At 33.7% G+C, this 13877-nt stretch overlaps 2 protein-coding genes across 2 annotated transcripts in view; both read right to left on the bottom strand.

Annotated features, from left to right (window-relative positions):
- LOC149557212 (soluble inorganic pyrophosphatase 6, chloroplastic-like) overlaps nucleotides 1-13877 on the bottom strand; it is a 96305-nt gene that overhangs the window by 26459 nt on the left and 55969 nt on the right. The window lies entirely within an intron of this gene.
- LOC149557213 (uncharacterized) lies at nucleotides 9495-12037 on the bottom strand. Its single transcript, XM_089785955.1, has 2 exons — nucleotides 9761-12037; nucleotides 9495-9653 (listed from the first exon to the last, which is right to left on the bottom strand). Exons 1-2 carry the CDS (start codon nucleotides 10010-10012, stop codon nucleotides 9582-9584), a joined length of 324 nt encoding a protein of 107 aa, XP_089642081.1. The 5' UTR covers nucleotides 10013-12037; the 3' UTR covers nucleotides 9495-9581.

The following is a 13877-nucleotide window of genomic DNA, read 5'->3' as shown; positions in this document are numbered from 1 at the left end:
GTATGTTAACTATCAAAAGTATTATGAATCTGTAACTATTTCTTAGTTGAATCTGATTTAAATTCTTAGTGTTGTATGTTAATCACTGGAAATTAGCAGCCAACTAGTAGGGAACATTACAAAAACCAAGTTACAGGATGTGCACCCTTGGCTTGTGTATTGGATCTAGATGCATAACAGTGAAGATGCGTAGTTTGGATGCATCTACAATGCGCATCCATAGTCGAGGATGTGCGTCCTAGATCCATCTAAAGCATATCTAGACTGTGCATCTAAACCGATACGCATTTGTATGCACACCCTGGACCTGCATGCCGGATCTGAATGTGTACCACTTTGGATGTGCAGTTTGAATGCACTCCATATGCGTTCACAATGTGTGTCATGGACAGTGGATGCCCTTGGATACACATCACAATCCCAAATGCGCATCCTAGATGCATCCAAAGCATATCTATGGCCCAATCACTTAAAATGACTCAGAAAACATTAAAAATTCATTTTTTTTTCTCCTAAAACCCCTAAAACGGCCCTTTATGTGGTCAGTCAACCTAAAAACTTATCATTTTGTTGACTCATGCTCTCAACTCATTTTCTCTCCATTTTGGCATTTAAAAGGGCAGATGTTTTTTTTTTTTCAAAGTAGATCATTCATGGAGTACCAAATAGCCTCCACAAGTAGATTTAAATGCCTAATATTAAGCATTTAAATCCTTATTTCTCATTTGATGAATTTTTTAAAATTTGTGATGCTTTTTCTCAATTTTTTTTTTAGAATGCAAGAATGGCCAAAACAGCCCTTTATGTGGTCAGTCAACCTAAAAACATATCATTTTGTTGACTCGTGCTCTCAACTCATTTTCTCTCCATTTTGGCATTTAAAAGGGTAAGTGTTTTTTTTTTTTTTTTCAAAATAGATCATTCATGGAGTGCCAAAAAGCCTCCATAAGTAGATTTAAATGCCTAAGATTAAGCATTTAAAATCCTACTTAGGTCATTTGATGAATTTTTTAAAATTTGTGATGCTTTTCTCAAATTTTTTTTTGAAATGCAAGAATGCCCAATAGGCAAAGTTCATTGCATCTAGAAGGAAACCACAGATTCAAAATTGTTAAAGGATCCCTTTTATGGAGACATGCCACAAGGCTTGCACAAATTCTAGGAAGTGGGGGATGTTAGCTACTAGGGTTGCCATTGCACCAAAAGATTTACCTATTAATGCCTAATACAACCACTAGACTTATAGAAGACACGAGATGTTGTTAAACCATGTTGTGAATCCAACAAGGGATGGTGGCCCACTACCAACAATCCCCTTCCCAACATCACTCGTCGTGGCCTACAAGGATTTCAACCTGTAACCAAGCTCTAATACCACTTGTTAACCGCTAGGGTTTCCATTGCACCAAAATTTTGTCCTAGTAATCCCAACACAACCACTAGACTTATAGAAGACACGGGAGGTTGTTAAACCATGTCGCAAATTTAGTGAGGGACATTGATCCACTGTCAACATGGGATATATTTGGAAGCATAAGTTTTGTAATACACAATGTAATAGCTTATTCTTGAGTGACTGTTCATTTTATGGGCCTTGTTGCTAAAGAGATTGAAATGTATGAGGGCCCAAATAAGAAGGGGTTGTCTCCTATAGAAATATTGAGATTCATAAAAGAACAAGAAAATGTTGACATATTGATTGTGAAAAGAAAACAACGTACTTATACTTCCGGAAAGAAAAGGCAATGAATTTACCCATTGATACAATAGAGGCCTCTAAAAATCCCTTCTTGCCCACACCCTCTACGTAAGTGGAAGATGAGGTAGAGATTTCCACCTACAAGAGAGATCCATTAGATTGCTGAAACAAAAATTGCACATTGCATTTGTTGGTTCCCAAAACCATGGATTGAACATCCAAGAGCTTTAACAATTCTCCAATAGGATTCCTCAATCAGTTCTAGCCAATGAACAAGAAGAATCCAAATTCCCCTGCACTTTAAGCTTCGCTACACCTAGGCAAGTAAACCTTCACTCCAAACTTGCTCACCTGGTTCAAACCTTTTATATAGTGAATTTAGATTTGGTGAGTTCTTAGATTGGCAGAATCCTCAAACTCGATCAAAATGAAGTTATAAGAATGCTTGAAATATTTGTTTGTGAAATGAATATTGTTTGAATGAAGATAATATGAATTATGGTTATAACTGGATATTGAACTTCAATACCTGAGACATCAACCCACTTTCACAAAATAAACTACAAACCAATCCCTTATCCGGCCTTGGGAAAATAGAGTCAAACTTTCCCAGACCCTTGTATAACCTTGAGAGACAGTACTATACCATCTACTACATTATAGATTGATGCTTCAATTGGCAATACAACCCTTGGTCTAATTAAATTTAATTTCTTCGGAAAACCAATTAGACAAAACTTACATAGACAACATTACGTATGCAAATTCTAATAATCGAAGACTTGTATTGAAATCAACCTCTATGTTGTTTAGTAGCAATTAATTTAGAATTAATATCACAGGGGATAAATCTGAAAGAAATGTTTTGAACTTCAATTTTCAAGACAAATAAGAAGCAATAGTATTCTTGAATTAATTTTGAAAAATTGAAAATGAGGACAAATGGTCTTTACTTATTTACAGTATCCAGTACATCATAATTGCATAAAATATTTTACTTCTCCATATTATCCTTTTTTAATATATCTCCTTTCCTCTTCTTCCAAAACTGTATTTTTTCAAATGTGTCTTATTCTTTTTTTAGATGATACATCTCCTATTTATATACTTTATTTCCAAAGAATAGACGTGACTTCTGACCAGAACGGTCACCACTTACTTTGTATCTTTTCAATTAAACATAAACTTGGCTAATATTAAATAACTAGTGATTCTCGGCTTGTAGTTCCATTGGATTGAATAATAAAAAATTATGCATTGTCACCATATCATAGCGAGATTTCAAATATCGCTTCATAATCTCCTTAGCATTATTAGTTTTTGCCGGTAGGCTAAGTACTATTGTGGCACTTTTTGAATTCCTAGCGTTAATGAGTTATTAAATGAGCTCTAATGTACCAATCATATTTCATTTGATTTGATTTTTTTATATCTATATTATGTTTTAAAAGTTAAATGACAATTTTTTAACTTTTTAAATTTTATATATTAATTTTCTATGTTCTGATTGGTAGAATTGGAGTCTTATATGCAGATTTATGAATTTTTGAGATATGATTTTTATAAAATACTATTTTAATCCTTAGTCCATTATTATTGTCGTTATTTTCTTCAACTAAGTATTTTTATCCTAATTTTAAGCTCGCCCATTTATCATGTCCTTAATGTGGATCATTTATCTATTTATATGTATTCATTGTACAGAATGTGAAAATATTTAACCAATTAAATGATGTTAAATAAAAATTAAATTCCATCATAACCATCTCTTACAAACCATTATAAAATTAAGAAGCACAAAAAATAAAAAGCACATATAGGATTCAAATTAATGATCAATGTTTAGTTTTAATTATATATTTAATTGTAGTTTATATTTAAATTGATATTTTTAAAAATAATTCTATAATAATTATAATTTATGTTTTATATATAAATATTTAACGATATAATAATGCATATGATATAGAACATTAAGATATATTAAACATTAAGGGAATTAAGTAGTGTCATTTAATTTTTAAGTTTTTTCAATGTTTCTAATTTAAAGAATTTGAATCTTATTTTAAATATACAATTAAAATTACCATACACTCAGTAGTACCTAGATTTAGAAAATTAGGTTACTATTATGAGCTCGCTACTATCTATAACTATGTTTCATACATTTTGAAATAGCTTTAAATATGTTTACCATAAGAAAAGAAAAAAACTTTGTATGAATAGACACTTTATCTATATAAAAACCATATGTTTTAGACAAAACTTCCTTAATTATCTCAAGTTCTATTCTATGTAAGTAGAGATTATCAACATACAATTTTTTAACCAATCTTATTATAACTATACTTTATTCAATATTGATTAAAATAATCCTAATAACTATACTTAATGGAGGCAAGTACTTAGCCACTACGTGACCCTTGTTGCTTCAATGCAATCATTGTCCCCACGATTCAATTCTATTCCCTAGTCTGAAGTTTCTCCTCTATCGTTATTCCTTCCTTGGCAGCATATAGCGTTGAATACATATGAATTGTTTTACTTGCCGAATCGATTCCTAAGTCGTCACTTTTTCATCTGCAAACTTTGTCTTTGTCTATGTGATAGTTTCCTTCTTTATACATACTCAATACCTCAAGAATATTATCTTCCTCTACCGGAGTGGTGATTCCAGATTTATGATGACATAGCAAGATTTAAGCCCAACGTGGACTGGAAGCCTCATCTCAACCCTTGCCTTATCTTTGTTTGCATCTCTTGTGATTCATGACTGTGTATTTTCCTCCTATTGACTTGGCTTTTCTAACTATTATTATCACTTCCCTGTCTTCGTCATTCGTGGCTTTAATTCATACACATGGGTGACTTAATTTGCTGAATGTTTCAAATTTTCTCCATCAACTACTTCTTAAGTACTGGGTGGCTAGTTTGTCTATTGCTGCAAGTAATTTGTCCTGTCAGTTTTATAGGCATAGGCCATAAGTTATCATCATAAGGAGCAATCCTTATTCCCCTCTGCCATCCAGCTAACTCCAATCTATTCTTTTTTTGTTTTTGTTCCCTCTAACTGGCCCATTATTTGCTTGTCATGTCTGCTCCAATTTCCTGGTTGGCAACAAATCCCTGTCACGTTAATGGTTATTATCGTGCCTCAGGAATGCAAAAATTCAATATTATAAAGCTATCAGGTTTCTCCCTTGCAACAGCATACGCACTTCTGGACCATTTTCTCTTTCTTTGCCTCTGAAATGTATTGACCCTTTTGCAAATCCTTCTAAAACTCTAATAGCCTCCCAGAAATAATCATCTCTTAGGAAGATCATTTCTTCTCTGTGCATGTGCGACATATGTTTATAAAAGATTGTCTCCAGATTATACAAACTCCACTATGTTCGCTTCAAGCATCTACTTGCAGTGTCAGGACAACTCCATATTTTGCAGTAAAGTCTTAGCACAAACTACCTAATAGTGATAAACCAGACTTGTTGCATGGTTCAATAGTTGGAGGTAATCATCGATTTTATAGAATTTGTCTGCATCAGAACCAAAGACTTTGGATTATGCTAAAGAATACTCCAAACAATTTAGACACTCCACTGTCAAACATTTGTCATGTTGTTGTGTCACATATCCCTGTATATTTAGCATGAGATCCCTACTATGCTAGTGCTTATAGATAATAACTGCCTTCAGATGTATCAATGAAGAAGACTCCAAAGATAAATGCTTCCAAAAATGATGTATACTGCAGATTCCTTGTACATGCACTGATCCATTTGCTGAGAACACTCACTGTGTCCTTTTTTAGTATGCGCCCCTTTGTCTCTGAATATTCTCCAGTTATAATCAATTTGTGCCTTGAATATGCTTCATGGTTCAACAAATCTCCTCAATAGTAATTCCAATATGCATTCATATAACACAATACAATTGAAAACTGAATAATTATATGTATGGCAGAAGCATCACTAATAGACTGAATACACTGCACATTCATTCTTCATGAATTTGACATACATAGTGATGTATAGTATCTCTCAGGATGACTTTTCCTGACTATGATACTATGGCCTCTTTATTTGTACTCTGAAAATCATAATAGGATGACTTGTATCAATGTTCAGAACCAGTCCTCTTCTTCACATTCTTCTGGTCACGGCTCTTGGTGTTTTGAAACATATTGTTTGGATATAAGTAGTGGGTAAGATCTGAAGATTCTCCCTTTGGCATGGTATTTGGGACTCTTAATTTTGCCAAAATCTAGAGTTCCATCCACATCTATGCCAATGGTCATTTGTTCAACTTGGTGAGATGACCATATTGGCGAGACACAGTGTCAGCAATCCAATAGTGCACTTCCCAATTTCAGAAGACTTGGGTATAAAATGGTGTGTACCACCTTATTGTAAAGAAAGAAGAGTTATGTAGAGGCCTCATTAAAGATTCTTTGATTGAATCAAGTATTTCTATTGTTTCTGATGGATTCAAAGATTACAAGAACCATCCATAAATAAATGTTATTGCGGTGTCCTCCAAAGGGAGCAATGTTTTGAAGGGCGGATAATTGTGAAAAGGATGTCAAAGATGGAGAGTTTGTTTCCAAAATCTTCATTCATTCCATAGAGATAATTGATCATGAGAATGTAATCCAAGTAATTATGGACAATGCAAAAAAATGTATGGTTGCAGGTGCATTGGTTGAGTCAAGATATAAGCACATTTTTCGGACACCATGCACCATAAATACCCTCAACTTGGTGATGTCAATAGTTGGCACCCAAATATAGTGGGTGGAAGAAATATACCAATACGGTGAGGGGATCTAGATGTTTGTAACGAACCACCAGATGTCAAAAGAAATTTTCAGAACTTTCTTAAGATTGGAATTGTTGAAGGTAAATTTATTTTATTTTTTTTCATTTATGTCATGTTCAATATCAATGTGTACATAAATTTGTAATATTTTTAGATGTGTTATCTATATATTTTAATGTGTTATTAACTTATATTAACATGATCCTAGGTTGTTGAGACCCAGTTTGCATCTCATACAATTGCTATGAGACAAGTTTTGAAGGTCCAAGAGACATTGGTTCAAACGGTTATTAGCAACCAATGGGGTGTATGTAGTCAAATTCAAAGGAGGCCCAAAAGTCAAGTCATTGATCTTGGATGACGATTATTGGTCTTATGTGTAACATCTATTGGAATTCGAGCCTATCACCATGATGGTCTAGTTTACTGATACAGATGCACCGTGCTTGGGGAATGTCTCTAATAGCATGGGTTCTTGTACCCACATCCAAAACCCATGTGAGTAACTTAGAACTAAGTAAATTACCATCTCCAAGAACAATCCCAACCCCAGTTGGGAATTTTAGGGTATATCAAGTAAAAGTCCCAATAGGAAACATAACACATTTACATCCAGGATAGTGAATATTACGAATTTCATTGATGTAAATTGGGTTGGAAACAATGATAGCAAAAGCTTCAACAATGGCAATGTTTTTCTTTGCTTGGTGGAACAATTAGTTTGATAAGGAAGAAGCAAGCAGTTTCTAATCTTCCAACTACAAAATAAAGTACAATGTAGCTACTCGAGCCTATAGAAGCAATGTTTAAATGACTATATTTAAATGATGACCTCTTGTAGAAGACTGTAACAATAGATATGGCAATTTTGACAAAGCATCACATGTTTCATACCTAATAAAGCACATTAATGTTCAATGCCATTATGCTTGTGACATGGTGGGTAACAAGAAGGTAATGGTGAAGAGCTAAGCTAATCTACGCTTCATAAATGCATTTCATTACAAGGCATGGTGAGTCTGGTCTAGTCTAGTGAGTGATGCCAATGAGATCTAATATGTTTCATTCGTGTACGATGGTTATTGGCATTTCTAGCCCTAGTTCTTAGTTTTTGTTTGTTTGTCTGTGCCTTATGCAATCTTAATTACAAGAGGGAGATTATTAGAAATGTGCATTATAAACCTATACTAAAAATATTTTAATATGATTATAATTGTGCTCCCTAAGGACTAGTGTGTCACCTTAGAGAGTAAACTTAAGATTCCTATAGTATGATGAATCCTACCATTAGGAGAGTTCTGTATGATGTGTAAGAGGAGTTCCATCATGCAATCACTTTAGGGTTACAACAAACCTTGTGATGCATCTTTGACCAACTACTAATAGTAGTGTATAAGTAATTAATTTCTCCAAAATCAAGTACCTGGTCTGCCTAGATGGAATTCTTGATTGTAGGGGTTAGGAACTATCATGGAGGAGCTACAATCTATTTGTATTTTTTGGGAGTGCATTCAAAAGATGCAGCACATGGGTTTAACTAGAGAGGTGTTGAACACTTTGGGATCATAAATTTAGACCCCTAGTACTCGAAACCTAAGTTACCCATGATGGTTTTGATGTTGATGCGAGTGCTAGGTGCTAATGCGCTAATTTTATTGAGGGGGATTTTGGATGCATTTGGGTGCGTCAATATATATATATACACACTATAGTTTATGTATGCAAAGAAATGCAAGAAATATACAAAAATATACCATTCCATAGCAATTAGCATAATATTTCACCATTAATAATTCAAACTAAAATAACCGTAATGTCTAATTAGTAAATTACTCAAGTTCAAGATTCCAATGCAATTCAAATTACAAAATAAAAACATAATTCATGATTCAATGTTGATCAACCAAGAGTCAAGGCTCAAGATTCACAAATAAAATTCAGTCAATCTTAATCATAAGGATTCTCAAAAAATTCCACATTCTCATCATCTCCTTTTGCTGCAACACTTGCAAGTTCATTTGAACCAAACATGGTTCCACTTGTGCTAGATGCATGTGTCATGATGTTATCAACATCATCATCTGTCATTACAGTAAAATCTTGAAGTGTTGCATCCAAGTTTGCACATTCAGGGGCTACATCCCAAAGCTTGGTTGACCATTCCTTGTATCCATCCTCCTTACGTGACAAAAGACACAAGTTGGTATGTATATAAACGATAGTAACGAGAATTGCTATGAAATTGCTTGAATCGCCAATTTGGAGATTTGATTCATGGTTCTTGATTTTTTTGGAACCGGTGAATCAATTCAACGATTTCATGGCATGAACTGCATGAATCGTTGATTCATGCAATTCATGCAAAAAATCGCATGAATCACCTCTATGAATCAGGAAAAATCAACCACGCAAGTAGGGAAAAAGTCAAGTCAAATTTTAATAAAAACACATTTTTTAAATTTATTTTTTTGCCTCTCCTCTTTGTTTTAACCCTAAAGGGCCTTATAATTGTTTAGCATGAGTAGAAGAGAAGAAAAGTGAGAGAGAGAAGAAGAGAAAAGAAAAACCACAAGTTTGCAACTAGCAAGAAGGAAGAGCACCAAAAAAAAGAAACATTTACAGATACTAATATACATACATTTACAAATACTAATAAACATACATTTCATGGATCTTGATTCTTCATCTTACATACATTTATGATTTGATGTCTTATGGATCTTCATCTTAGATGCATTCTATGATTTGCCTCATTATGATCCTATGATTTCTATTTACTTCAACTACAATTTACATTTTATGTGTAACGTAATTAAATGTGTGATGGATCTATCATTTATGTTCCATGTTTATGCATGTTGGCTTCTATTTAATGATATTATAGTGTTTTAAGTTATATTCAATATAGGGTGCATGAAACAAGCTTTAAATTGTTAAAATCTCTAAATTTCAAGGGTCTTTAAATTTATTGCTTCATGACCAATTTGCAATTCGATTTGGCCTTGCCAATTCCCATTCTTGTTAGTTTGATATAAACCAAGTCCTTAGATTTTTTTGAGCCAAACTAGTTGCGCTTCACTGAATGGATATAGGAGTATGTACTCCAACTCTGTTCAGCAACAGAAGAACTTGCAACCTAGATAGTGTTCATAAAATTAAACATAAAATGAAAAGCAAATTAAAGAATGTTGAACACTAAATTGTAGAATACAATTGTTAAATCAAAAATAAATGAAAACTTACTTGTGAGAGGATCTCGATTGCAAGAGGTTGTAGACTCTTGAATGATTGACCATACATGTACCACCATGTGATAGCTCCCATGTCATTTTGGTCTTTTATTGCATATGGAGTAAGTTTTGATCCAAAAGCAAATAAGCCAAATTCTAGCCTCACCTTTTTGTGCATTTCATCATCTGGGAAGAGTCTTGCAAATGCAGTGTAGCACCTAGTAGCATCTTCTTCATCCGCATATGGTGCAACTCTATCTGGCATAGCAAGTATTTCCTAGCTATAGGGCATATGCAAGGAGGTGCAATGGGGTAGTCATCTTCTCCCAACGATGATGAATGATTGCCTCTACCTTATTGCACAAGGCTTCACATTCTGTGGGGTTAGTCTCATATGCTTCTATGCGATGGAACTCTAAATTTTGGCAAATTTAGAGTCCCAAACACCATGTCAAGGGGCTAGTTTTCAGATCTTATGCACTACTTATGTTCAAACAAATATGCTAAAAAGCACCAAGAGTCATGATCAGGAGAATGTAGAAAAGAAAATGGTTCATATATGTATGCATTTCAGCACTTTACAAAAGTATCCGATATCAAACATATCATGGAAATGTTCTAAATCACTGTCTGAGATGCAAATGAATATTTCAGAACGGAAGGATTTACATTTATGCATCAAATTGTTTGAACAGTTCAAATCTTATGAAGCTCATTATTTCTTTTTTGGACGAAAATGGAGTCAAACTTCTAAGAGACTGCAAACTAGTCTATATGTTGAAATTTTAATGTCAAAGTTGAGTTCCGAGGAGAGATTGATCCACTTCAGAATGCATTGAAAAGATTACAATAAAGATGTGAAATTCTAAAAAAAGAAAACATCATCTCCAAGAAACATATTAATATGAATGCATCTATTGAACCGGCCACATGAGTAATAGGGATGAGTGGCTATAAAGAGATGGAAGTGACAGTCATATAATTATATCAGCCACTATAAATATGCAAACTGTTATTGGCAGAAGGCTATGTGGTGATCTAGAGAGAACAAGTATGATATTGACGAGTATTGATCATATATATACAGAAATGTACGAAAACATTGTGAAGCATATATGATTGTACAGGAAATAATGAACTAGAGCATAAATTGACTAGTAGCAAACTCAGAAATATGTATATCACAAAGATGTGAAGATTGGGCAAAAATCATCATCATTAATCACGATAAGTCCATGTCAGCAGTGCCATTGGGAGTAGTCAAAATCTGAATACAGTATATTCAAACATGCAAGTCAACAAATGATATGAAAGACATGAACATTCACTGATAATGATTTCTACAGCAGCTAACAAACATATAGAGGATGCGATATATCGATGCATTTGGAAGGTCCATATGCAGTTCAGATTGCGTAGACTTATGGCTCTTGTTGGAAGCCACAAGTATTCTTCTCACCCACAATGTAAACATTGTGATGCCATCCAGGATTATGAACGCTGAAGACATACAGAGGGGCAATAATGAAAGGAGCCGTCAAAATATAGAGAGCAATCACAGGAACAGAGTTGAATATCTAATATTAGATACCCAGCGAATAGCAGATGAAAATTCCGAGGAAAAAAGTGCTTAGAGGCCCATGGACAATGGTCTTCTGTAGCAGATATTGTTGAGAAGAAGCCACAAAGTTATCAAGTGACAAGATTTTTATACTGGTGATTGCATAGCAGTTCTGGCAAGTTCAAACTTTTATAAGAAATGGCACCTAGGGCATCGAAGTGTCAGAACACTCGCAAGTTAGTTTGGCCGTTGAGGAGATGAAGCATTTCCAAAAAAATCATACCCGATAAATGAAATAAAGGAATGAACAATTAAACAAACTGCGATCCCAGTCAGAAATTGTGTGCTGCAAAACTCAAAAAAATTCTTCATCACAGGACCGCAAGATATGGTAGACGAAGAGCATCAATGGAGTGATTTTTAATAAAAACGGAATAGTAAGAATGTTTAGAGCAATCAAACGTTGATAATAAAAGTTCCACAAGTCATTTCTTTTATCAAATATGCGATTAAGAGTATGTCCAAGCACGGGTGACAAAAATTATTTAATTTGAAGAGGTGCCATTTAACTAAAAAATTATTTAAACCAGTGTGATTAAACCACCAATTATGTTTATTAATAAACAAAGAAGTGTGACTTTTCATATGATGGAGGTGCTTCTTCATGAAATTTGAAGATATAAATAGAAAAGAATATATTTGGACAATCATCTATATTCAGATATTCACAAGAAGTATTTTATAATATTTTGTATGGAGGTATAAGGAGCTCATTATGACTTTGTAATAAAAATTCTATTATTTGATTTCAATAATAAAATAAAATGTTCTTTGTTTATTATTGAAGGCATGGAGATTTAAACTACAGGTGAATTGTCCTTTGTAATTAATTTTTGAAATTTTGTATACAATTTAAATGTCGGATAAGTGGACATGGTCATTTAGCATTTTAAATTGGATCATTACAGATATTGTGAAATATTAAATCATTTTCGTATTTCTATCGAGTTTGTCTCCCTGCCAAAGGAGTTAAAATTCAATCTGGACTAATTTAAGATTGTATTAATATTTGATTTGTCACATTTTGATTATTTAAATTGTTGGCAATAAAGTGTGTAAAACATTATAAAGTTGTATGTAATAATTCACTGAAGTTGACTCTAATGCCTGGATGAGCCGAAGCACTGGTCTTTCTACTATTGAAGTCAGAAAATCTATATATTCCTTCTACAAGCATAAAATTCATTATTGACAAACATTATACAATTCTTTCAGTTATTTCAAAAACTCAACATTCAATTTCAGTGAGATCAAGTTCAAGAGATTTGCCAACCGAAGAACTCCAGAAGTTTAAATTTGCTATAGAAAAGCCTTGAACCAGACAATCAATGTTTGAGGTGAAAGTTTACCCGCCTAGGTGTAGCGAAGCCTGAAGTGCACAGGAATTGAGAAGTATTCCCATTCGTTGGCCAAAACTGATTGAGAAGTCCTATCGGAGAAGTGGTAGGCTCTTGGATTTCCAATCTGCGGTTTTAGGAACCAACACTATGGAAGGCATTACCTTTTCTACCATGGTGTCCATGTCATTGTACACATCCCCCAAGCAAGGTGCATCTATATCAGCAAAGTGTAGCATAGTCATGATAGGCTTGGTGAAATCCAATACAAATTGTACACAAGCCCACCAATGCTCATCCAAGACCATACCCCTAACCTTCAAGGCTCTCTCTGAATTTGAAGACTTCCATACACCCCATTGGTTACAAATAACCATTTGTCTCAATGTCGTTCACGCCTTGAGGAGTCGTCTCATAACAACAGTATGAGATGCAAATCTAGTCTCAGCAACCTAAGAAAGTTGACAATATGACAAAAAATATAAAGCAGAGTTATAAACAAGTAATAATTTGATAATTGAACATGAATATAAAACTTATTCAAAAAATAAATAAAAATGAAACTAACTAATTACAATTTTAAATTTACTTTCAACAACTCCAACTTGGAGAATTTGCTTCACCCAATCTATTTACGTGCCAATTTGTTGCGTGGCCAAGTTGAGAGAGTGTACAGTGCATGGCGTCCAAAAAATATGGTTGTATCTATTACGGAAGTAATTGGTAAATACTTGCTTATTATTAACAAAGATCGAGAGGTCTATATATACAAAAGAATAAAGCGATGTTTCCTTAGGAAATTATCAAAAAGAATAGAAATATTCTATTCTAACAAATAAAGCTAAAAAAGCAAAAGCTAACTAAAGTTAACTAGATATTTACAATAGATTACCATTAACTAATAATAGACAATTATTTATTATTGCAATACCCTCCCTTAATGGTTAATCTATCTAGAACACAAAGCTGTCCTCTGAATTTGACAAACTTATCAGGACCAAGAGGCTTGGTGAGAATGTTTGCAGTTTAATCTATGGTAGGAACATACTGCAAATCTATAGTCTCGTCTTCAACCAGCTGTCATATGTAATGATAGTGAACATCCACATGCTTGGTTTGTTCATGGAAGATTGGATTTCGTGCTAATTTGAAAATGCCTTCATTATCAACAA

The sequence above is a fragment of the Cupressus sempervirens genome, chromosome 5, assembly GCF_028749045.1.
Source record: "Cupressus sempervirens isolate cs-2001-9-10 chromosome 5, ASM2874904v1, whole genome shotgun sequence".
Classification (NCBI taxonomy): Eukaryota; Viridiplantae; Streptophyta; class Pinopsida; order Cupressales; family Cupressaceae; genus Cupressus; species Cupressus sempervirens.
The sequence above is the reverse complement of the archived record's forward strand: the minus strand, read 5'-3'. Positions and strand labels throughout refer to the sequence as shown.

What these genes read in the sequence shown, in the direction of transcription:
- LOC149557213 (XM_089785955.1), bottom strand. Translation starts at nt 10,012, where the DNA reads ATGCCAGATAGAGTTGCACCATATGCGGATGAAGAAGATGCTACTAGG. An exon ending in CAATCGAGATCCTCTCACAA is followed by an intron (nt 9,654 to 9,760) that starts GTAAGTTTTCAT and finishes AACACTATCTAG; the next exon opens with GTTGCAAGTTCTTCTGTTGC.